Raw genomic sequence first — 23,737 nt, forward strand, 5'->3', positions numbered from 1 at the left:
TTGACTCTCGGAAAAACAAGGCTTGAATACAAGACAGCAAGGAACGAGAAACAAGAACAAGATCCGTGGTGTTTACTTGGCAAAATCCGGGAAACAAGGCAAGGCTGGGTCTTGGAAAGCAAGGCAAAATCCGTGGAAGAACAAGGCTGGAAAACGAAGGCTTGAATCAGGAACAAAGGCTTGGAAGCGGAGTAGCTGTCCACACACACTACTCCAGTTGCTGACGAATTGACTCCGCAAGAACCCTCCAGGAGCAAGGAACCTAAATAGGCCTTGTTTTCCCCACCAGAGAACACTTCTCTGGGGAACCAGAACCGAAAGTCAGTCTCTGTGTCCAGATGTATGACTCCCTAAAATTTCTCATGGGAACAGGCTTAATCATCTGAATGCTTTGCTGCTATTCTCAAACTCCTGCGATTAGCCTGTTGCACTCCCTTTTGCTGGAGAATGTAATTACGGCGCGAAAAAGGGGGAGAACTCGACCCCGGGCTTGTTTGGGAGATTTCTGGAAAACAAACCTCCTGCAGGTGCAAAGGCTCAATTTCTGGCTGAAATGGTTCCCTTTCTGGCTGAAATGGAGGAAAACCCAAGTTCTCCTCTTCGTCAGTCACAACAGCACTAGGAATGGGACTACAATGCCCATGAGTCATCACACTGGGACCTTTTGGTCCGCAAGTTCAGCAGCTCAGTGCTTTAACACACTGTGCCACCAGGGGCCCAGTGGCAATAGTACAAGCACAAATATTAAGGCAGCACTTATAAGTGTGATCAGCATCTCTTATGTTCAACCTGTCTGTTTGCAGTGCCATCTTAAAACAGGGGCATGCTAGCTATTGGCCTGGGGACCCCACAAGCAAATTCCCCATGCTAATCTATACATAGACCAGTATTTCTGATCAACATTCATATCACTTGCTAACTCGATAGGAGGCAAAACATTACGACTTGTAATGCGAGAGTTGGCATGTTTGCATTTGCGAGAGAAACTTTACCCTTTTTATTGCTCACAGTGTTTTGGAAGCAGAATATTGTATGGATTCATGAGAGGCAATTAATGTCCGGGGACAACAATTGTTCGAAGTTGACATTATATTGTTCCAATGTTTGCATTGATTAATCTTTGTTGCACAGGATCTTTTTAAAATGTCAAAATACTGATTTTGTTGGAGGTACCAATAAGTTTGTTTTATTTATCATTATATCATGTGAGAGGTTGTGTAGGGCCAAGTGTACTGCTTTGCTTGGGAGCCTATAATGCTGTTAAAATGGCCTTTTTGTTTGAACCACTATGAAGCACCATAAAGCCTTATAGAGTCTTCCTTCCAAAGGAAACCAAACCTTGATAGCCACTCCTCACAGAATGGAGGTGAACATAATGGTACCTAACACATCAATGTATTTTAAATTCAGAAACATCTTAAGGTTATGAGGTTTATATAATCAAAAAGCAGGTTATAATAGAACAGAACGTACCCATTTTGATACCTAAATAGCTGATACGTGATGCTGTCTCTATTTACACTCATTTAAAGCTTTCCCCGACATTAACTGAGATATTGGTGATGTCAAAGGATACAGTGGGGAATAATAGAAGCAAAAACCTTGAAGCTTGTATAGTTTCTTTGATGGAAAGTGTAACTCAATTTTCTTGAACCAATAAACTAGAAATGGAAAGAATGTCAGATGCTATAAATTGTGTAGAGAAAATGTATTGCTTTGTTTTTTTAAACATACTTACAATCCATTTAGGATTGCATGCAATTGAAGAATGAATTCAAAGGTGACAAACACAGTGCATCCTCCATTACACAAGAAAAAAAAACTCAGATACTTGTATATGACTCCAACATGTGACAGCAGTGTAGGTCACATTACCTAGACCTTTACCTACAGTGTTCCCTCACTTATCACGGGGGTTACGTTCCAGGACCACCCGCAATAAGTGAAAATCTGTGAAGTAGGGACACTATATTTATTCTATGTGTGGAGGAGAGCAAACCACAGACCACTTACTACAATGCAGTCTGTACTTTATTTTAGCAGTTACAATATACAGTACACCGACAGAGATGAAGAATGGAAGCTAAATAACCCTTTTTTATTTCCAAGCCTTCCCTACCCTCTCCCCTCCATTTATTTCTCCCTTCCCCCCTTCCAAAACCCTTTGCACACCGCAAAAATACCACGATAAATGTGTACATTAATATTAATTGAAAACCCGCTAAACAGCGAGGGAGCGAAAAGTGAGCCGCAAAGTAGCGAGGGAACACTGTATACTGTGGATATAGCACAGACAATGGGAAAATAGCATATGAAAGACCCATAAGAACCATGCTGGGTCAGATAAAAGGACTATTTAGTCTAGCTTTTTGTTCCCACACTAGGAAGCTCACAAACTACATTAGTGCAACTCTGCTGTCCTACTGTTGTTTCCAGAAAGTGCTATTCAGATGTGTTCTGATAATGGAAATTCTATCTATATGTATATACCGTAAATGCCAAAGTATGTATGTATGTTGGCTGATTTGTACCACAAAGGCTTGAAGGATCTGGCTCAAACTTGGCACACATACACTTCATTATCCAACTTCAAATAATTGCAGGCTTACAACTACAAAACTGACCCCTTTTGAAACTAGAGCCAAGGGAAAGAAAGAACAAAGCACCCATTCAGGGGCAAAGCTGAAGGGGTGGGCAGGGAAATAAGAGGATTAGTTGCGGCTAGGTGTCATGGCCCTCTTTGACACGTGTTGTTTGAGGGCTAGAGTGCTCAGGGATGGAATGAACCCTCTAATTGTGTGGCTGCTGTGGGTGGCCTGAGCTTCTTTCTGGGTTTTGTTTGAGGCACAGGAGGGCTCCCTGGTAGGAAATGGCAGGAAAGCAACGAAGACACCTTTGCCAGCATCATTTTGGCTTAGAATAAGTGGATGATTTTAAAAATAGAAATGAAAGGTTTTTATGAGACATGTTGTATCCCTGTATATTTTGTTATTCCAATTTATGTATGGATCTGTATCTCTTATAAGGAGTTGGCTTAATCTCCGGGTTGCTAGTAAAACTGGATTACTGTGTTGCAAAATGATGCATATCTCAAAATTGTATCACCAACATGAAATGTTAGGAAAGCTCTGCTCTAAGTCTTTCTTGACACTCCCTGGAAATCTGCTTTAGAAGACTGAAAAACTCTCCAGAATAATGTGGCAGGTATTGCCTCCTCCTCTTCCTCCCCTTTTCATGACTCGAAGACCTTTTTGAGCTGCAGTTTCTTGTGTTCACCTGGTAGTCTTCTTGTTCTCATGTTTCAGATTGAAGGCTGCAGCTGAAGTATTGAGGCATTTGCTAAGGTGAAGTTGGAAGGAGGGAGTCCCTTATTTACAGCCAAATCTCCAAACATACAACAAGGAGATGCCACAATGCAGAAATGTCTCCTGGAGGCATGGGTGGGGAAAGCAACACAAATATAAGGGGGGACTAGTTCACTTCAGGTAAGATAAACTAAAGTTTGATATGGGTTGCTGTGTGTCTTTCGGGCTGTATGCCCATGTTCCAGAATTTTTCTCTCCTGACGTTTCGCCCACATCTATGGCAGGCATCCTCAGAGGTTGTGAGTTATGTTGGAAACTAGGCAAGGGAGGTTTATATATCTGTGTAAGGCCCAGGGTGGGAGAAAGAACTCTTGTCTGTTGGAGGCCAGTGTGGATGTTGTAATTAATCACCTTGATTAGCATTAGATGGTCTTGTGGCCTCAAGGCCTGGCTTCTTCCTGTCTGGGATAATCCTTTGTTTGGAGGTGTTAGCTGTCCCTGATTGATTCATGTCTGGAATTCCTCTGTTTTCAGAGTGTTTTTCTTTATTTACTGTTCTGATTTTAGAGTTTTTCAATACTGGTAGCCAGATTTTGTTCATTTTCATGGTTTCCTCCTTTCTGTTGAAATTGGCCACATGCTTGTGGATTTCAATGGCTTCTCTGTGTAGCCTGATGTGGTAGTTGTTCGAGTGGTCCAGCATTTCTGTGTTCTCAAATAATATGCTGTGTCCAGGTTTGTTCATTAAGTGTTCTGCTATGGCTGACTTTTCAGGTTGAAGTAGTCTGCAGTGCCTTTCATGTTCCTTAATTCGTCTTTGGGCACTGCGTTTGGTGGTCTCTATGTAGATTTATCCACAACTGCATGGTATATGGTAGACTCCTGCAGAGGTGAGAGGATTCCTCTTGTCCTTCGCTGAATGTAGCATTTGTTGGATTTTCTTTATTTGTTGGACAGCTAACACCTCCAAACAAAGGATTCTCCCAGACAGGAAGAAGCCAGGCCTTGAGGCCACAGGGCCATCAAATGCTAATCAAGGTGATTAATTATAACATCCAGACCTGCCTCCAAAAGACAAGCATTCTTTCTCCCACCCTGGGCCTTACACAGATATATAAACCTTCCTTGCATAATTTCCAACATACCTCACAACCTCGGAGGATGCCTGCCACAGATGTGGCTGAAACGTCAAGATAGAAAGCCTCTGGAACATTGCCATACATCCCGAAAGACAAACAGCAACCCAGTGATTCCGGCCATGAAAGCCTTCAACAATACATTAAAGTTTGATATTTTCATCAAAAGATCAAACTTGCCACTAACAGTTCAGTGCCACACAACATTACTAGAGACTCAGTAGGGCTTGTTAACTCTAGACCTTAAGGATGTGTTGCAAACTTTCCTGAGAATAAGCTGTCTTCATCTACTAACAAGACATTTGAATGAAGATGTGTTGCGTTGTGGTTTCAATTCAGCTCAGTATTTTTTCTAGAGTCAGCCTAGTTTGACATTAATGTACTGGATGTAGATAGTTTATGGTCCACATTTAATACCTCATCATAAATCACAGATTACTAGCTATAAGATTAATGTGATCTTAAATTAGTCATACCAGAAGATTCATATTAAGGAGTGGAAACCAGCGTATAAGGAATTCCGGTGTATTTTCTTTAAAAGTTAAATTAGATTAAATTAAAATTGAGTACATGGTAGTAATTCACAATTTAGCTTTTTAATTGCTTAATTTTAATGCTTCCTTCTTTATAAAACTTCCAGTGTATCAGGTAACTTTGAACTCACCCTATATATAGGTATAGAGCCAAATACAATACCAGCATCTTTGTTTCCAGATTTGAAACTCTCCAGAGGCTGTTTGTTAATCTGTGAAACAAAAATAATAGTCAAGATATTTTCTGTCCCAGAAAAGGAACTAGCAGCCCCTCCCGGTTGTACAGTGCTTAGGCTATTAATTTAGCTCTCAATTTAACATTTCTGAGCAATCCTCTTGTGGCTATATGAGCATAAACGTCCACTGATAAATGGGGAGAAATTTCATGATTTTTTTTTATCCTATCCAGTTGACCTGTAATGTTTTCCCAAAAATACACAAGTATTTTAGCAGTTTGAAATACAAGAGATCTAAAGTAGCAAGCGATTCTTAGTACCTTTGGAGATGATAAGGCTTTGAAAAATTTGAAATCATATTCAATTTCTGATGGGCTAGGCTTTTTCAAGGATAAAGAACTTCTGGTTAGAGTCTTCCACCTGATAAAAAAGGAAACATGGGTCAAGTGACAAAAGCAAGTGAAATCTTCAGTGACATAATTAACATCGATATTCAAGAAGCCCCTGGAGGCGCAGTGGGTTAAACTGCTGAGCTGCTGAACTTGCTAACTGAAAGGCTGGTGGTTCGAATCCAGAGAGCGGGGTGAGCTCCCGCTGTTAGTCCCAGCTTCTGCCAACCTACTAGATCAAAAACATACAAATGTCAGTAGATCAATAGGTACCGCTCCAGCAGGAAGGTAACGGCGCTCCATGCAGTCATGCTGGCCACATGACCTTGGAGGTGTCTATGGACAATGCTGGCTCTTTGGCTTAGAAACTGAGATGAACACAAACACCCCCCCCCCCCCCGGAGTCAGATACGACTAGACTTAATGTCAGGGAAAAACCTTTACCTTTACCTATTCAAGTAAATCTCACTTTGAGGGTAAGCTTTTTTTGGGGGGGGGGGGCAGCAAAATTATAGATTTTAAAATGACCCATGGATAGGTTGAGGGTCATTCTACAGAGAGGGAAAATCATGAATGCTTCCACTGCCATTTCCTCACCCAAACATTCAAAAAGGACAGAAGAGGCACTACAGTGGAAGAAGGAGGTGGTAAGTACTTCTTTAATTTCTCCTGGGATGTACTAAGCTCTTGTTTTTTGTCATTCTAGTCAAAGAAGAAAATGGTTCCTTTTGATAAAAGTTAAGGTACAGTACTCATGGTGACACATGGAAAAGTCAAAGCCAGGTTTTTTTTGGGGGGGGGGGGGGAGGGGTTGATTTACTAACTAAAATTTCTAGCCATATATGAGTATATAGGGTAATCGAAATGAGAAAAATACACCATTGTTTTGAATAATATTATTATCTATTAAATGCAGTTTAATAGCAGCTCTGGTTGCGCCTGACACAAAAAAATACAGTTTTTAAAAAATAACAGAAGGGAGTATTTTCTCCAAAGAGAAGAAAGTGAAGGCGAATGCAATAAAGGCACCCTGGCCATCTACAATTCATGCGGGAGGAGTATTGTCATTTTATCTCTTTTGTCACTAAATTGAAGGACTGTAGGAATACCAGCAGTTATATATCTTAAAAATAACAGCAGCTTTCTTGTGTTCCATAGGATAGGATTTACAAGCCAGCATAACCCACACCATTATTGAAACACATTATCTCTCATAAATAAAGTTGACTGGATTTGGAACATTTGTCATATACCATCACTTCACTTTTGTTCAATACTGTCAAAGCAATAACCTGCATGCTTTTTCTACATGCATATCCTTCTTCAGTTTTCACAAGGACACAAGTGCATCCATCCATCCCAAATCAATCTAACACGGCATTGCTCACAAAAAGGAACTGCAGGACAACCTTGAGACTCTTATCATGAAAATATTTCATCAGTAGACTCAGACATTGCCATGCTGAGTCATCAGAAGAGGACAACCATTTTTGTTGCTTATAACAGCAGGTGAAATTAAGATGAGTAGAGGAAAACAATGGCAATGTCACCTTCAAATTGTGATCCAATTGTGGAAGTTGGTACAGTAACTGAGAAGATGGATGGTGGAAGCAGTAGTTCAACCAACTGCAACCAAATTGAGCTTTTTAATGTGTATATAAGAAAAGCAGAAATTACTAGATGTGTTGCAACCTCTACTGGATATACCTTGTAATATTTATAAACCCGCCAATGAACTGGCAAATCAGCTACAAAATTTGTTTTGCAGTACCATGTGGTTGACACTGTTTTTCGCACATGGTAATATTTTTAGCATTTAATGGGTGGTAATGGATCTTTGTGAAATTTTAGATGAATTAGTATTTCATAATGCAAACCATATCATCTGGAACTGTCTTTATTACAGGGATAATCAGTTTTCTATTTTTTTAATGGAAAAAAGGCTTCCTGTAAGCAGTTTAGGAGTTAGACTTTAGGAACAGAATATGGCCTCTTGGTCTGTCTGCTCTTTGGCATTTCTACCAACTAACAATATGGCGTATTTATGATTATTTAAGGATCTCATCAGATGGGTGAATTTTGCATCCTAGGATGCGTTCACCCCATCTCATGAATGGAGCCCCACGCTGGCCATCACATAACATTGTGTGACTTCCGGCATAGGCCCGCCTCCAACTGGTGTGAAAGTGTCCAATGGAGCCAGCACGGGTCCTCCCTTTAAGGGTGATGCTTCCCCTGTGTGATGGGGAAAGCATCACTGAGAGGAAGCTGCGTGAAGGACGATAGATTTGCCCCACTGCCCCTCTTTTTTCGCCATGATGCCAGGTGAAGCAGGACACTTGGCCTGGCCTTTGTGATAAGGCCCTAAGTTCCATAAGGTTCCAACTTTCCCTTTAACAATGGCCGTAGGTAGCAATATAAAGGCATTTGGGTCTTATATTATTAAACCAAGGAGGAAAAGAATGCAAAGGAGGAGGAGAGCAGGGAGTTAAACAAAACAAACAAACAAAAGTAACAAAGGACAAAACTTTACAGTATTCCAGCTATGAGGAGAAATAAAGAAGGTCTTCTTCACAAACCTCACTAATTCATCCCCAAAAGATTTTAGCCAAATTGTGTCCATGCAATTTTCAATAACAGTAATTAAGGGTTAATTTTTTGATATAGCCTCAGGGTTCACCCCCATTTTAAGGTTCTCCCCCATGATCTTATAGCACTTTTAACTTCCTTCATGTTTACAAGTCTCACTTAGCGCACTTTTGCCCAGTTCATTTTATGATTTCATTGCTGTGTTTTAACTTGTGTTTTACTAATGATTGTGACTTTATTTTATGTCTTTTTAATTTTCATTTGCACGTTTTTTCGGTATTTGATATTATTGGATGTTCGTTTTGTATTTGTAAGCTGCCCCAAGTTCCCCTGGGGAGATGGAGGCGGGGTATAAAAATAAAATAATAATAATAATAATAATAATAATAATAATTATTATTATTATTACACTGAAAGGTAAGTGCTGACTTCTAATACTGATTGGTTGTGTTGCTCTGCTTCTTTGTACAAATATCATCCAGAGAATTTTGTGAAATCTGTAAGTAAATGTCAGATTAACAGCAACCTTCCATGCTGGGGATATGTCCTCAGAGATCAATTTCCAAAGAAACTATAGATTTACAATCTAATGTAGAAGAAGAGCAGGTGTGAAATCTTACCTCTGCCTGTCAAGGACTAGGGGATATTCATACTTCTGCTTTTTCTCCATATATTTGCTGCCATCTCTTATTGTGAAGGGATGTTCATTTATATCACAGGGCAAAATTATATCAGTAGGTTGAGAAATGTCGAACAATCTGCGCTGACCAAAATAACCAAAGTAATGTCCATCGGGAGAATGCCAAAGCCTTTGGGTGAAAAGAGTCACAGAAATAAACTTTTAAATTATCAAGTTCAAACAGAAGGAAGGTTGGGGATTCTAATTATGTTATCATATTTGTCATGTTTAGAAGCAACAGTCAGAACTGCTACCAATTTTGTGCAGCAGTAGCACAGGCTTTCCTTAGGCCATCTTCAAAAACATTTTTAAAATTTGTGTTGTCGAAGGCTTTCATGGCCAGAATCACAGGGTTGTTGTGAGTTTTCCGGGCTGTATGGCCATGTTCCAGAAGCATTCTCTTCTGACGTTTCGCCCACATCTATGGCAGGCAAATTTTAAAAAATTGTTTCCAGCATTCTGCACAGTGGTCTGATGACTGTAGCAGATATAGCTGTCCTGTTCATTGTCTGGAAATTCAATTCTATAGCTTGGATACATTGAAAGCAATGGACGCAGCAGTCAAGACCATATAATATAACCAATTAAAGTTTCCCAAGAACCCATTGTAGGAAGGAGCATTTGGATAGTGCTGTGCCAAGTTCATCCTCACCTCTGGAGCTGGCCATGTTTGTGATTTTCCATACTATCACATTGAGGTGATTCATGCCTTTATGCAAAACTGAAATTGAGTTCAGTCGGGCAGAAAAAGGATCACTGGCATGTTATATTCAACAGATCCAATTTCAAGTCAATGCTTACAGCTATCAATGACTAACCTCACAGAACAGTCTACAGAAGCAGTCACCACCAGGTTTCTTTCTTCATTGTAGAAGAGGTCAACTATTTTGGTGGAATGAGCTCGCCAGCAAATTTGTTGCCTTATACGCTAGGAAGACAGGGAGGGAAGAATCAGTCAAATACATGTCATCAGGTTTCGGCATCTTACAGATATTGAGAAACTCTGAAATCCAGGGTTGACATCGAAAGTAGATGGTATGAATAAATGTACCAGGCTAAGCCTACAGGAAAGGATATTCCATCTGAACATTAGGAAGAACTTCCTCACTGTGAGAGCTGTTCAGCAGTGGAACTCTCTGCCCCAGAGTGTGGTGGAGGCTCCTTTGGAGGCTTTTGAGCAGAGGCTGGATGGCCATCTGTTGGGGGTGCTTTGAATATGATTTCCTGCTTCTTGGCAAGGGATTGGACTAGATGGCTCATGAGGTCTCTTCCAACTCTGATTCTATTATTCTAAGCCTCATTTATGTATATAACTTATCCTGATACAAATAAACCATCCAGTCAAAATAATGAAATATTTCCAGCAAAACTCTTGAAAATTGCACTTGAAATTTGAACCAAAGCACTGTACAGAAATACTTTAAATAAAACAAAGGCTGGTCCATTCATTTAGGGTGGAACTAATTTTTTCCCCGTTGAAACCCAAGTCTGGGAACTGGCCGATGTAATTTACAGTACAAGCCCCTTATCCATATAGTCAATATCCACTATTTCTGGGAAAGTACTGCATCAAAAAAAAATCCCTCCCAGAAGCTGCTATGGGTTTCTTTAAGTTCTGCACTCTGATTCTATGGTATGCTTTTGGGTCAAGTGTAGTGAAAATACTAGGGTCACTATTATCCATGGTTGCAGGTATCCATGGAGTATTTTTCAATGTCTCCTGGGGATACGGAGGCCCTATTGTAGTTTGAAAATGGAAATAAAAGTCCATTTTACTCTTCTACATTTATCTTATGGTAGGCCTGTTGCACTCATTAATCAGATGTGAAATATTGAGGCTAGAGCAATCAGTGATGTAAAAGGTTTTATTAAACACTATGAACATAAGAAAACTGACCACACCATTCCATTGTTTCTGGGGGTTCCAATATACAACAAATGATCTAGTAGCCCCAAGGTTGTCCAAGTAAATGAGCCCTTCCTTATTGTGGGCAGGAAATTGAGTGGTGTCGCAAAGTTGCAGTTTGTTAAACATGGCAATCCCTCATCTCTCCCATGTTTTGAGAGTGGAGAAGAGAAAGTTGCTGTTAGTGGGAACCATCTTATCTCTGGAATGCTTGTGTGCAAGGTGAAAGGTTAAATCTCTGCTTCTAAACCCTGCACTCGGTCTAATACTTAAGGTAACACTTTCAATCCCTTTTCAGGCTGGTGCATGATGTCTTTGAACAAAATTGACACTTGGCTATTGACGGGCTTGTTATAGGGAATAATTGGCTTCCTTGTGACCACAAATCCATTCGGCTATTAACATATATCTGGAGACAATTGAAAGTACTGATTATAACCTATAAAACTATATAAAATTTGGGCCAAGGGAATCTGAAACACCATATTCTTTCTTAGGAGTACACCTGGGTTTTAAAGATTTTTAGTCTGGCCCTTCTCTTGGCGCATGCTTCATGGGAATGCAAGAGGGGCTATTTCACTGAACTGTGAAACTGTACCAAAGGGGCCTAGTTGGTCTCTTCCTACTTGCCCTTCCAGACAACTACTATTTCATTTAGTCAATTCTTGGCATTTGAACTTCCCAACTCTGATGGGAAATTTATCACAGGGATTTCTTGTCGAGATTTGTTCAGATGGGAATATACCTTTGTTTGAGACTGGCAGAGAGTGACAGAGTGTCATCCAGTGGGTTTCAATGGACAAGTGGAAATCTGAAATCCTGTTCTCTAGAGTCATATCCAAACCACTGTGCTGGCTCCTAAACAGATGCTACGTATTTTAAAATAAAATTATACTTTCTAGATTCCTCACCTTTTTGACATCTCGTGGTTCTTCTAAAAATGAGCCCACATTCCACCGGATAACATGCCCCTCTGTAAGACAAATGCCCAATCAGAACAGCATTTTTCCATACTATAAAACTGGACCAGGACCAGCACAATGCAAATTTCATGTTTTTTGCAAGACCAGAACAGGTGATGGGACAACATTCAAATTTTATGAACTGAAATCAAATCTTGATGGTTAAGCAGCAGATTGTTCTGACTAGAAAATATTTATCCAATATCCCGAATTTCATCCCCTAAATTACCTTAGTATCTTAGGTATTTCCTTGAAAAGTCAGATTTAAACCTGGAATGGACCCACATCCCCAAATATATGGGCCACCATCCACCACTGTATATAATCATACATAAATAGCATCACTATTTTACCATGCCTCAGGGATATGTAAGTTGGAGCACATTCCCTATGCAAGAATATTGGGCTAAAAGGAGTAATGTGGCATTTCACAAATGGCAATGTACTTATTTTCCCCTCTAGACCCAAATTGCTAAAATATAAGCTCTTAGCTGTAAGTGGATCTTTTACATTTGAATAGAAAATTTTCCACTGCTTTCAAATGAGATAAACGCCAGTATTCTCATTTAAAATAATCAAATGATGAAAAACCTGTGTCCAAGGTACTAGTTAAGTTTGTGTTTACTGAAATTGTATTGACAGTACATTGAAAATTATACTCAGGGGTAATAAACATGGCTCTGAATGTAGCAGTACCATTTTAGTTCATTTCCAAGAAGTAGCATCTGATGTATTTTTCATTATGCACTGCATTGTTCAGTTTTTTGAAATTATGATCACATCAAAATAGAATCATCAAGTGTGTTTTTCTTAAACTTTCAATAGTGAAACATTGAAACAAGTCTCTGCTCTTCTGATGGTGCTGATGAACTTCTTGGCAGTGTAAAAGAGGACATTTCAGCAGGCATACCTTTTCTAGCCACCTATTAAAGATACAAGAGCCCTGTCCTATTATGTATCCAGTCCTATGTATCCTATCTCATTCCCAACAGTAATTGTGCAGGATGTCTACAGACTTCTGGAAATTGTGATCCAAAAAGAAAAGTTTGCTTTTCCAAGTTTAAACTAAGGAAAATTTCAAGAGGAAATTTCAGTAAGTACAATTCTTCATTCATCCTCTAATCATTTATTAAAAGTGCAGGAGCTCTGCCCTTTTTTGTACCCTATTCTATATATGATATTTCATCCCCAACAGTAACTGTGCAGGGATGCCTAAGGGCTTCTGGGAGCTGTACTGCAAAAAAATAAAAATAAAAATAAAATATTTTAAAAACCATAATCTGAAACTTTTGTCTTAAATAAGGTTGCAATTAGATGCAGTTATGCTTGGAAAATGTACACCAAATTACTTCTGAGTAAAATTGGTGAAGCTACACAGTATCAAGCTGATACATTATCTTGCCTGAACTTTAATTAGCTTATTCATTTTCCTGATTTTACTCAGAAAGGAGGGAGACATGATAGACCAAGGAGCTATATCATTGGCAAATCCGGTAGCTCACTTTTATTAGAGGTAAACCTATTTAGTTAGCAGTCTTTGAACAGAGAGAATCTATGAAATGATGGGTTACAAATCAATTCGACAAAGAAATACACAATTGCCTTTTGTGGAAACTCACAATATGGACTACATACCCGAAGTCTCCACTAGAACCATGTTTCTTAACCTATTTTACACTGTTTATAATTCGTGCCATCACAATCTTCAAACAGATTCAAATATAAACCCTCAATCTTGTCATAAAAGTAACGCATTTCACCTGCATTTGTACATCCCCTTTCTGAAGACTATTTTGTTGAAATAATACATTCATCTGAACAGAAAACCACATGATTGTGTTTTTAACATGTTCCCAATGTTGAATTTATTCAGCTGATCAATTGTCTCAAAAGCCTTGAAGGAGAAATCATTGCTTACCTTTATTTGCAGCAAAAAGCATTTTACAAGCGATGTCAGTGCACAGTGCTGTCAAAGGAATTGGAGGATTTTTTGTGAAAGGCAAAATTTCTCTCAGTAGATCTCCCTTTATAAAGAAAAAATAATTACATTTTCTATTAACAAAGAATAATTTTCTGACATTTGAAGTTTGGAAGGCTGCTTGAGTCACATTGATCTACTTCGTTATACAGTAGAGTTTCACTTATCCAACATTCACTTATACAACGTTCTGGATTATCCAACGCATTTTTGTAGTCAATGTTTTCAGTACATCATGATATTTTGGTGCTAAATTCGTAAATACAGTAATTACTACATAGCATTACTGCGTATTGAACTACCTTTTCTGTCAAATTTGTTGTATAACATGTTTTGGTGCTTAATTTGTAAAATCATAACCTAATTTGGTGTTTAATAGGCTTCTCCTTAATCTCTTCTAATTATCCAACATATTCGCTTATCCAACATTCTGCCGGCCCGTTTATGTTGGATAAGTGAGACTCTACTGTACCACGTTTTCAGCTACCATCTTGATTTTAACACTTTCAGCCTATCAATTAGGAGCACCCGGTGGTGCAATGGGCTAAACCCTTGTGCCGACAGGACTGCTGACTTGAAGGTTGAGTTGCTGACTTGAAGGTTGCCGGTTCGAGAGCGTGGATGAGCTCCCTTTGTCAGCTCCAGCTCCATGCGGGGACATGAGAGAAGCCTCCCACAAGGATGGTAAAACATCAAACATCCAGGCTCCCCTGGGCAAGATCCTTGCAGATGGCCAATTCTTTCACACCAGAAGCGACTTGCAGTTTCTCAAGTCACTCCTGACACGATAAAAAGCCTATCAGTTTGAACCTTGACTTACGTAATTTTCTCCAGATTTATTTAGAAAGAATTCTCATTGTATTTAGTAGGGTTTACTGTGAGGCAAGCATGCATACAATTCTACAAACATGCTGTAACATGATTTTTTGGGAGTTATAATTAATGAGCTTTATAAAGCATGACAGAGAATCACATGATTCCATTTTTGTAAGCCCTGGGCCTTTTCAACCACACCAGATGTTTATCTTTTCCTTGAAACTGACTTCTGGCCATTTCTGGCTTTGTTTTGTTGGGTTGCTTCAGCCTATGGCAAAAATAGGATCCCAGATGGCTACAGAATTCCCATTTCATTCACTGATGTAATTCTGAGTAGGCCTAGGTATGACTACTGCTTCTAATTGATATTTAAAGTATTTCACCATTTGTTAGATCTCATTATTTTCTGAGCTGCACAATTTTATTATTTCCATGTCTTCAGAGCACATACTGTTTATAAACACAAAAGGCCCAGCTGTAAAATTACATCAAGATTAAGATAACAGCAGTACAGTTTGAGCCTCCTTTATATAGAAACCCCAAATATGAGGTCCTCCAAAATCTGAAACTTTGTGCCGCCTGCCATCTGTTTCCACCTTCGAGGTGGTTGTTGCAACACTCCCACTCATTTGTTCTCAAGATGAAAATGAGCAGCTGGTGGACTTCCTGAATTGACAAGGGAGGCTAGAGAGAGATGCAAGGCTAGAGAAAGTGAGAGACAAGCAACAATCTGTAAAATAGGGAGTGGTGGGGATTTCTGTCAAGCACTATGCTGATTTCTCTCTAGCCTCATGTTCCATACACAATACAAGTAGGAAATGAGGGAGACATTAAGCTGAAGGAGATATTAGGATTTGTCAAATGATGGGAAGTGGAGATATCCAAGATATCAAATTATGTATATGATAAATACACAAGTATTCCAAAATCCAAAAAAATAATAATTCTAAAACCCAAAACACTTCTGGTCGCAAGCATTTCAAATGCTCAACCTATACTGTAAGTAAAAATGGAAGAGATAGATAGAATCACACAGTTCAGGTATGGATAGATACATGCTGAGCTTGGTACAGCTCCCATCAGCAGGCAACATATAATCCAAAAATTTGAATCTATGAACAGATTTCAAAGAGTGTTCCCGCAGTCACCTTTAGTAGGTACAAAAATATTATTGTGCAGCCTCCTTTACCTTGCAGTACCTCTCCTGGGACTTGGGTATTGTTCCCAAGCCTGCTGCATGCATTCATTTTTTTAAGGCGAGGCTAGAGAATGAATCCTAGGATCTTTCACAAACAAACAACTCTACCACTTCATTGTGCATAGAATGTCCCAGATAGTTCAGTTATTTCAGGAGCATAAGCATCACTCTTAAACTGTATAACTTCTGCATTCTATTACAAACTGGAATAAAGTTGCTTGGATCCTGGATCAGTTCTAAAAGAAATTATCTTCTAGGATCAGTACCAGGAAAATTAAATGTGTAAACAAATCATAAATAAAATGCAAAGAGTAATAAAGAGAAGCACAAAAGTGTTCATATACTTCTGCAGCCATACAATTTCACTGAGTTTAATGGCTTGACCCTGTGCATTCTTACTCAAATGACATACAGAATATGCAATAGAAAGAGGTAGAGATTCAGAAAGAGACTGAAGAAGAATCTACAACGACTACTTCATCAGTTAGGGATTTTAACCAGTTAATCTGTTTGAACCATTAATAATCTGGTTCAAATTCTGACTTCTGGTCTAAACCTTTTATTCAGTCTTGGTCCCAACTGCCCAAACCCTGGGTTAAACTAATAGTTCATAGATACACTTGTTATATATTTTTTCTAAGCAGTATTTAGAAGGTGCTTCCACAATGTAGGGCTATCACCTATGCTAAAGTAGTGGTAAGGATGGTGTCATAAACAGAGGCCTTGCATAGAAGCCAAGTCCAAACAAAGTCACTGAAATAGCTAAGGTCAACAGTCCTGGGTCATGATGGTTGTTTATTTCCTTTAGTATTATAGGGATGGTCCTGAATACAAGCTACTATCCACTGCATGAATTGAATGTTGGATTAAAGGGACCTCTGATTTGATACAGTATGGCTCTTTTTATATTATTACCAACACCCATATCATCAAAGATAATGGGATTTCTGAGCTATAATTTAAGAAAATGATTTTCCTTTTGTAAATGTTGTCTTTACTTTGTTGAAGAAGCAGTTCTTTGTGTTTCTAGAAAAATGAAGAATAAAAGAAAACACACAAAAATGTAAGGAAGAAGGATCTTCTCATTTCACAAGTCCCTTGGTTGACAGCAGAATTGGAAGGTTGTTTAGTGATCAAGCCAGTTGAGAACCTACCATTGTAGTCCAGAGGTAGATATAACCATCTTCATGAGCTGAGGCAAGTACAGGTATGTTCAAACGTTCTAATTTTTCAGCTCCAGTACTCAATAAACTGGATGTAACTTCTTTGTTCTCCACAATAAGAGAAGATGGAAGTTTTGGTTCTGCAATAAAACACAACTGACCAATAATGTTCACAATTTTTCTCTTTTGGACTATGTCGCATCACAACATTAAGAGAATTGTCCAGTTGAAGATATCTTCTTCCAGCCCAAAGCTGAAATGAAACTCCTCCTACCTTATCCAGATGATCAACTGTACCAGGATTCTATTACCTAATCTAGTTCATTTTCACTTTGCTTCCAGAATTAGGTAGGAAGGATAGTGAAGAAAAGAATATCTGAATAATATATCTACGTCAATCTACATTCTGTTTAATCTTTGGGTAATTCAACATTATTATCATTTTAAAGTCATGGTGGCCATGAAAGAATCAGATTTGGTAAGTAATTTTTTGTGAGTAACATACTGTGTTTATAGGAAGAAAATGTGTTAGTTCTGGTTTCTCATCTGGATTTTAACAATCTCTAAGCACTTTGATTCTCATCATCATAAAAGCCAAACTAAGAATTGAAGTCCTGTTTTTTTTAAATGTGCACAATTTCAGACTTGTCCGATATTAATTTAAATTGAAGTTGATAATTTGACCCAACCACTCTTTTCTAATATTTCTGACAAACAGTTGCTTAAAAAAAAACATGGTCCTCAAACTATAGCCAATTTTATAAAATAGTTTACCATATTTCAGTTCATACCTGAAGAAGTAGCTACACCACCAGATTCGCTTTTGTCACTTTCCTGAAAGCAAATAATAACATTTAGATAATAGCTTACTTACACTCAGGAGGAAAAAGTGCTCACACTGTTGATCATTTTGAATGCATTTGTCATGGCCAAAATTGACAAATTAACTTTAACTTTACAACAAACAAATACACAGAAACTTCAAGAAGAATGGAAACCTTTTACGGAATTTATAAAGAACCAGAGGAAGACAGGAGTAGAATCCAAAATGATCTTAACAGATTAGAGAGATGGGCCGAAACTAACAAAATGAAGTTCAACAGGGACAAATGCAAGATATTGCACTTAGGTAGAAAAAAATGAAATGCAAAGATACAGAATGGGTGACACCTGGCTCGACAGCGGTACATGTGAAAAAGATCTTGGAGTCCTTGTGGACAACAAGTTAAACATGAGCCTACAATGTGATGCAGCGGCAAAAAAAGCCAATGGGATTTTGGCCTGCATAAATAGGAGTCTAGTGTCTAGATCCAGGGAAGTAATGCTTCCCCTCAATTCCGCCTTGGTCAGACCACACCTGGAATACTGTGTCCAATTCTGGGCAACGCAATTGAAGGGAGATGTTGACAAGCTGGAAAGTGTCCAGAGAAGGGTGACTAAAATGATGAAAGGTCTGGATAACAAGCCCTATACGGAGCAGCTTAAAGAGCTGGGCATGTTTAGGCTGCAGAAGAGAAGGCCGAGAGGAGACATGATAGCCATGTATAAATATGTGAGGGGAAGTCATAGGAAGGAGGGAGCAAGCTTGTTTTCTGCTGCCCTGGAGACTAGGACGCGGAACAATGGCTTTAAATACAGGAAAGGAGATTCCACCTGAACATTAGGAAGAATTTCCTCACTGTGAGAGCTGTTCAGCACTGGAACTCTCTGCCCTGGAGTGTGGTTGAGGCTCTTTCTTTGGAGGCTTTTAAGCAGAGGCTGGATGGCCATCTCTTGGGGATGCTTTGAATGTCATCTTCCTGCTTCTTGGCAGGGGTTTGGACTGGATGGCCACGAGGTCTCTTCCAACTCTTATGATTCTATGATTCTATGAAGATGACCACAGCAGGATTTGTTGACTAAAACAATATTAATAGTATATGGACAAATTTGTATTATTTATATGCTTTACGTTCAAGAGACTTTAGTTAATTAATCTGTTAGTACCCTTTTGATTAGAATAGAAATGTTTGCAAGCTTTGTTGTTTAGAATACACACACACACATATACACATACACACACAAAATTGGTGTAGTGTTTAAAAAAACAAGAAGAAAAGATGACAATATAACACAGTAAACTTATCTACACAATATTAATTTACTAACAAATGGAATTATTTTTTAGATTGATATGGCAATAGTCAAAATTATATAAAAGACATTAAATAAATAATCTGATAAGAATAAGTTTACAAAGTTTTAATGTAAAGGTTTAGAAGAGAAGACAGGAAGAACATGAGACAACATAAGACATGACTACCAGTTTTAACGTCAAATGACAAGAGTTTGTCTGTTGTAGCAAACATTTCTTTGTTGTGAGCTTGTTTTTATGTCCTCCTGTCCCTCTCTCACTCCCCCACTTGCCCTCCCTTCCTCCCTCCCTCCCTCCCTCCCTCCCTCCCTCCCTTCCTCCCTTCCTTCCTTCCTTCATTCTCTCCAATTTTTGAGAGGTTTTTTTTTGTTATAAAGGATATATTGAGATCTTTTACAATGCAAGGCTTCTCTCCCCGCCCCCCCTCCTTCTTCTTCCTCAGCAACATAGTAGACATTTGTATAGTTCTAATATACTAACTAGAACTCCACTATCCTCATCCTCTTTTTTGGTTTTCTTTTCTTTTTGTGTGAAAAAATAAAAACTTGTGGAAAGAACAGGAAAAAATGTTCACATTGTTGACTATTTTGAATGCATTTGTCACGAATGCTGTCAATATATTTATTTATAAGATATCCTGCTTTGCTGTCAAAAAGCCAAATTGAGGCACCTTGCAGTAGCATTTAATTATAAGTTATAAAATATATTTAAACTAAAAATATGTTAAACCAAACAATACAAAAATCAAGGATTATAATAAAAGTATGGTGCGTAAAATAATTAAATTTAAATTTAAAAACACATTATTGAGGAAAAAGCAGTATCAATTTACTGATCCAGCTTATTGGTCTATTTGCTTATATTGTTCTAGCATTCAAGCACAAACTCATCACAACTACCAACATGTGTGAAAGGGAAATTTCTCCTTCCTCACCATTTTTCACCATTCAGTTTATTTTTCTAGAAAAAGACTGTGATAAATACATTAAAATTATACAAATGTATATAATACTCATTTTTGCCCAATAGCTGTTCGTACCAATATTTTTAAAAAGACAGCAAAATAGGGATCTACCATTCTATAAGTTCATGCACCAAGATAAACAATAGTAAGAGGTTTATTCTTCTTAATACATTTTAAATATCCAGGCAAATCAGTCTTGTGATCCTACAAGTGTATGTGGTGCTAGCTAAGTTTTTAAAAATGTGGATGCACTGACGTAGTTTCCTTTTCCTAGTCCAAGCAAACAACTAAGCAAATAAATAAAAAATCCAGAAAGTCTTCATTTAATTAAAGGCATTTCAGAGTATTCTCCCCTAGAGCTGTCCCAGATCCTTCCTCCCCAGTTTTCTTTGCACCACACATACTTGTAATGCCCCACACTGATATCATATTCATGGACATACATTTGCCTTCCCCAAATTCACATTGGGACTGCTTCTAATTTATTCACAAAAGGTTAGGAATTGTGGTTACAACAACAACAACAACAACAACAACAACAACAAAGGGTTTTTTGTTTTCCAGACTGTATGGCCATATTCCAGAAGCATTCTCTCCTGATTTTTCGCTGGAATTCCTTATACACTGGTTTCCACTCCTTAATATGAATCTTCTGGTATGACTAGTTTAAGATCACATTAATCTTATCGCTAGTAATCTGTGATATATGATGAGGTATTAAATGTGGACCATAAACTATCTACATCCAGTACATTAATGTTGAACTAGACTGACTCTAGAAAAAATACTGAGCTGAATTGAAACCACAACGCAACACATCTTCATTCAAATGTCTTGTTAGTAGATGAATACAGCTTATTCTCAGGAAAGTTTGCAGTACATTCTTAAGGTCTAGAGCAGGGGTCCCCAAACTTTTTAAGCAGAGGGCCGGTCCACAATCCTTAAGACTGTTGAGGGGCCGAATTATCATTTGAAAAAAATACAAACAAATTCCTATGCATACTGCACACATGTCTTATTTGTAGTGCAACAACAATAACGAAAGAACAATACAATATTTAAAAATGAAAACAATTTTAACCAACATAAACCTATTAGGATTTCAATGGAAAGTGTGGGCCTGCTACTGGCCAATGAGATAGTCAAGTTAATTAGGATTGTTGTTGTTGTTGTTGTTGTGTGCCTTCAAGTCATGTCAGATTTTGGCCAAGCCTAAGTCTAAAATTAATTATTTATTTACTGCATTTATTTACTACATTTATATCCCACCCTTCTCACCCCGAAGGGGACTCAGAGCAGCTTTATGTACATGCAATATATTATATTATTAGCATAACACAATATTAGCATTATATATTACTATATTGAACTATACCACTATACTATTATATAATATGTAATATATAACATATAATTAATATTATTATTATATGGTATTATTATTAGTATTATATTGTATAACATAAGATTATTATCAATATTATATGTATATACAATATATTATATTATTAAAACTGATATAAAAATATTATATTATAAAACTGAGGGTGGGGGCCAGGTAAATGACATTGGAGGGCCGCATCCGGCCCCCGGGCCTTAGTTTGGGGACCCCTGGTCTAGAGTTAACAAGCCCTACTGAGTCTCTAGTAATGTTGTGTGGCACTGAACTGTTAGTGGCAAGTTTGATCTTTTGATGAAAATATCAAACTTTAATGTATTGTCGAAGGCTTTCATGGCCGGAATCACTGGGTTGCTGTTTGTCTTTCGGGATGTATGGCCATGTTCCAGAAGCTTTCTCTCCTGATGTTTCGGCCACATCTGTGGCAGGCATCCTCAGAGGTTGTGAGGTATAGTCAGAGCTGTCTCAAGGTAATTTTCGGGAATAGGTGACCAGAAATTTGACTCTCCCCCCGTATTTTGACACCCCCACCCACTAAACAAATTGCTAAAAAATACATGCAGTGGCGGCGGCAGCCCCCTGGAGAGCGCCACCCGTCCGCGCGGTCGATTGGAAGGCCTGCGCACGCACACAGGGTCATCAACCATTTTGGGTGATGGGCCTGTGCGCATGCTCAGGCCTTCCAATCAACCATGCAGACGGGTGGTACTCTCCAGGGGGCTGCTGCCACCGCCACCATCCCCAGCGCTTCTGCTGCCACTGCGGGGGCGTCTCAATGGCGCCCCCGGGAACAATGCGCCACAAGCAACCGCCTAATTGGCCTCGCCAGTGGATCGCCTCTGGATATAGTGGATACCTCACAACCTCTGAGGATGCTTGCCATAGATGTGGCTGAAACATCAGAAGATAATGCTTCTGGAACATGGCCATACAGCCCAGAAAACACACAACAACCCTGTGATTCCGGCCATGAAAGCCTTCAACAACACATTGAACAACAGCAAAACAATTCTATTTCTTACCCACCTCTTCTTGTGGCTTAAGGAAAGTTACAACATAGCTAAAACACATAATCATCATAAACATTATATAAAATGTACATATTAAAAAGTCCTTCTAAAAATAGATATATTGAAATACACAGAACAAAGATTAAAATATAGTGAACACAAGACGTAAGTTTAAAATTCTTAGTTAAAGCTGATTGTGTAGGCCTGCTGGAAGAGCCAGGTGTTTTAAATTTCGACAGCTGACTTACCCACTCTTTTGGTAGGTCATTCCACAGACTTGGGGCAGCCAATGAAAAGTTCATTTGGGTGACAGTCGCCAATCAGGTTCTGGCAGGCTGGAGTAGATGCCCCCAGAGGACCTAAGTGTCCTAAGGGGCAAATTGTATGGGAGAAGGTGAGCCTGTAGGTAATCTGGACCCAAACCACGTGGGGCTTTAAAGGTTGAAACCAACACTTTTTACGTGGTCCGGAAATTAATTGCCAGCCAGTGGAGTGACTTTAGTATGGATATTATATGTTCACTCTCGGATGTTCCACTAGTCTTGCTGTCGTGATTTGAACTAACTGGAGTTTCTGAACTTGGTACAATGGTAGGCCAATGTAAAGCAGATTGAAGTCCAACCTTGAGGTTACCAGCGCATGCATTACCATCTTTAGGTCCTCCAAATTTAGGAAGGAATACAGCTGACATATCTGCCAAAGCTGGAAGTAAGCACTCCTGACCGTCGCATCTACCTAGGCTGACATTAGGAGAGACAGACCCAGGATCACTCCCAAGCTGCAAACACAGTCTTTCAGGGGGAGTCTAACCCCATCCAGAACTGGTTGACACACTTCCATTCTAAGGTTCGGACTTGTGATGACTCATGGGCCATGTAGTCCCGTTCCTAGCGCTGTTGTGACAGATGAAGAGGAAAACTTAGGTTTTCCTCCGTTTCAGTCAGAATTGGAACTTTCTCAGCCAGAACTGGAACCCTTGCACCTGCAGGAGGTTTGCCTTCCAGAAGTTTGCCAAACAAGCCCTGAGCCAAAATCTCCCCCTTTTTCTCGCCGTGAGTATTGTCAACAACAGAGAGGAGCTCAACAGGCTAATCGCAGAAGCCTGAGAATCGCGGCCAAACAAATGGTTGATTAGCCTGCTTCCCATGAGAATCTTTAAGGAGTCATGCATCTGGACCCAGAGAATGGCTTTCGCTTCTGGTTCCCCAGAGAATCTGCTCTTGGCGGGAAACCGAGACCCTACTTAGGTGTTTTGCCCTCGTAGGAATCTTGCGGAGTCAATTCGTCAACTACGGGAGTAGGTTGTGTGTGGACTACGCTCCCGTTTCCAGCCTTGCTTGCTTCCCAGGACCTTGTTTTGCTTCACGGACCCAGCCTTGCCTTCCTTGACCTCGCCACGA

At 39.1% G+C, this 23,737-nt stretch overlaps 1 protein-coding gene across 5 annotated transcripts in view; it reads right to left on the reverse strand.

The window, feature by feature from the left end:
- wdr64 (WD repeat domain 64) overlaps nt 1-23,737 on the reverse strand; it is a 98,915-nt gene that overhangs the window by 13,446 nt on the left and 61,732 nt on the right. For 4 of the 5 annotated variants that reach the window (XM_062975049.1, XM_062975041.1, XM_062975045.1 and 1 more), the window contains 8 exons: nt 17,622-17,664; nt 16,822-16,970; nt 13,594-13,699; nt 11,625-11,686; nt 9,626-9,735; nt 8,749-8,937; nt 5,471-5,570; nt 5,106-5,186 (listed from right to left, as the gene is read on the reverse strand). In XM_062975049.1, coding sequence (XP_062831119.1) covers nt 5,106-5,186; nt 5,471-5,570; nt 8,749-8,937; nt 9,626-9,735; nt 11,625-11,686; nt 13,594-13,699; nt 16,822-16,970; nt 17,622-17,664 — 840 coding nt within the window. Of the gene's footprint in view, nt 1-1,821; nt 3,429-5,105; nt 5,187-5,470; nt 5,571-8,748; nt 8,938-9,625; nt 9,736-11,624; nt 11,687-13,593; nt 13,700-16,821; nt 16,971-17,621; nt 17,665-23,737 lie in introns of those variants that run through there. The other variant, XM_062975042.1, reaches the window with a different exon arrangement.

The sequence above is a fragment of the Anolis carolinensis genome, chromosome 1, assembly GCF_035594765.1.
Source record: "Anolis carolinensis isolate JA03-04 chromosome 1, rAnoCar3.1.pri, whole genome shotgun sequence".
Lineage (NCBI taxonomy): Eukaryota > Metazoa > Chordata > Lepidosauria > Squamata > Dactyloidae > Anolis > Anolis carolinensis.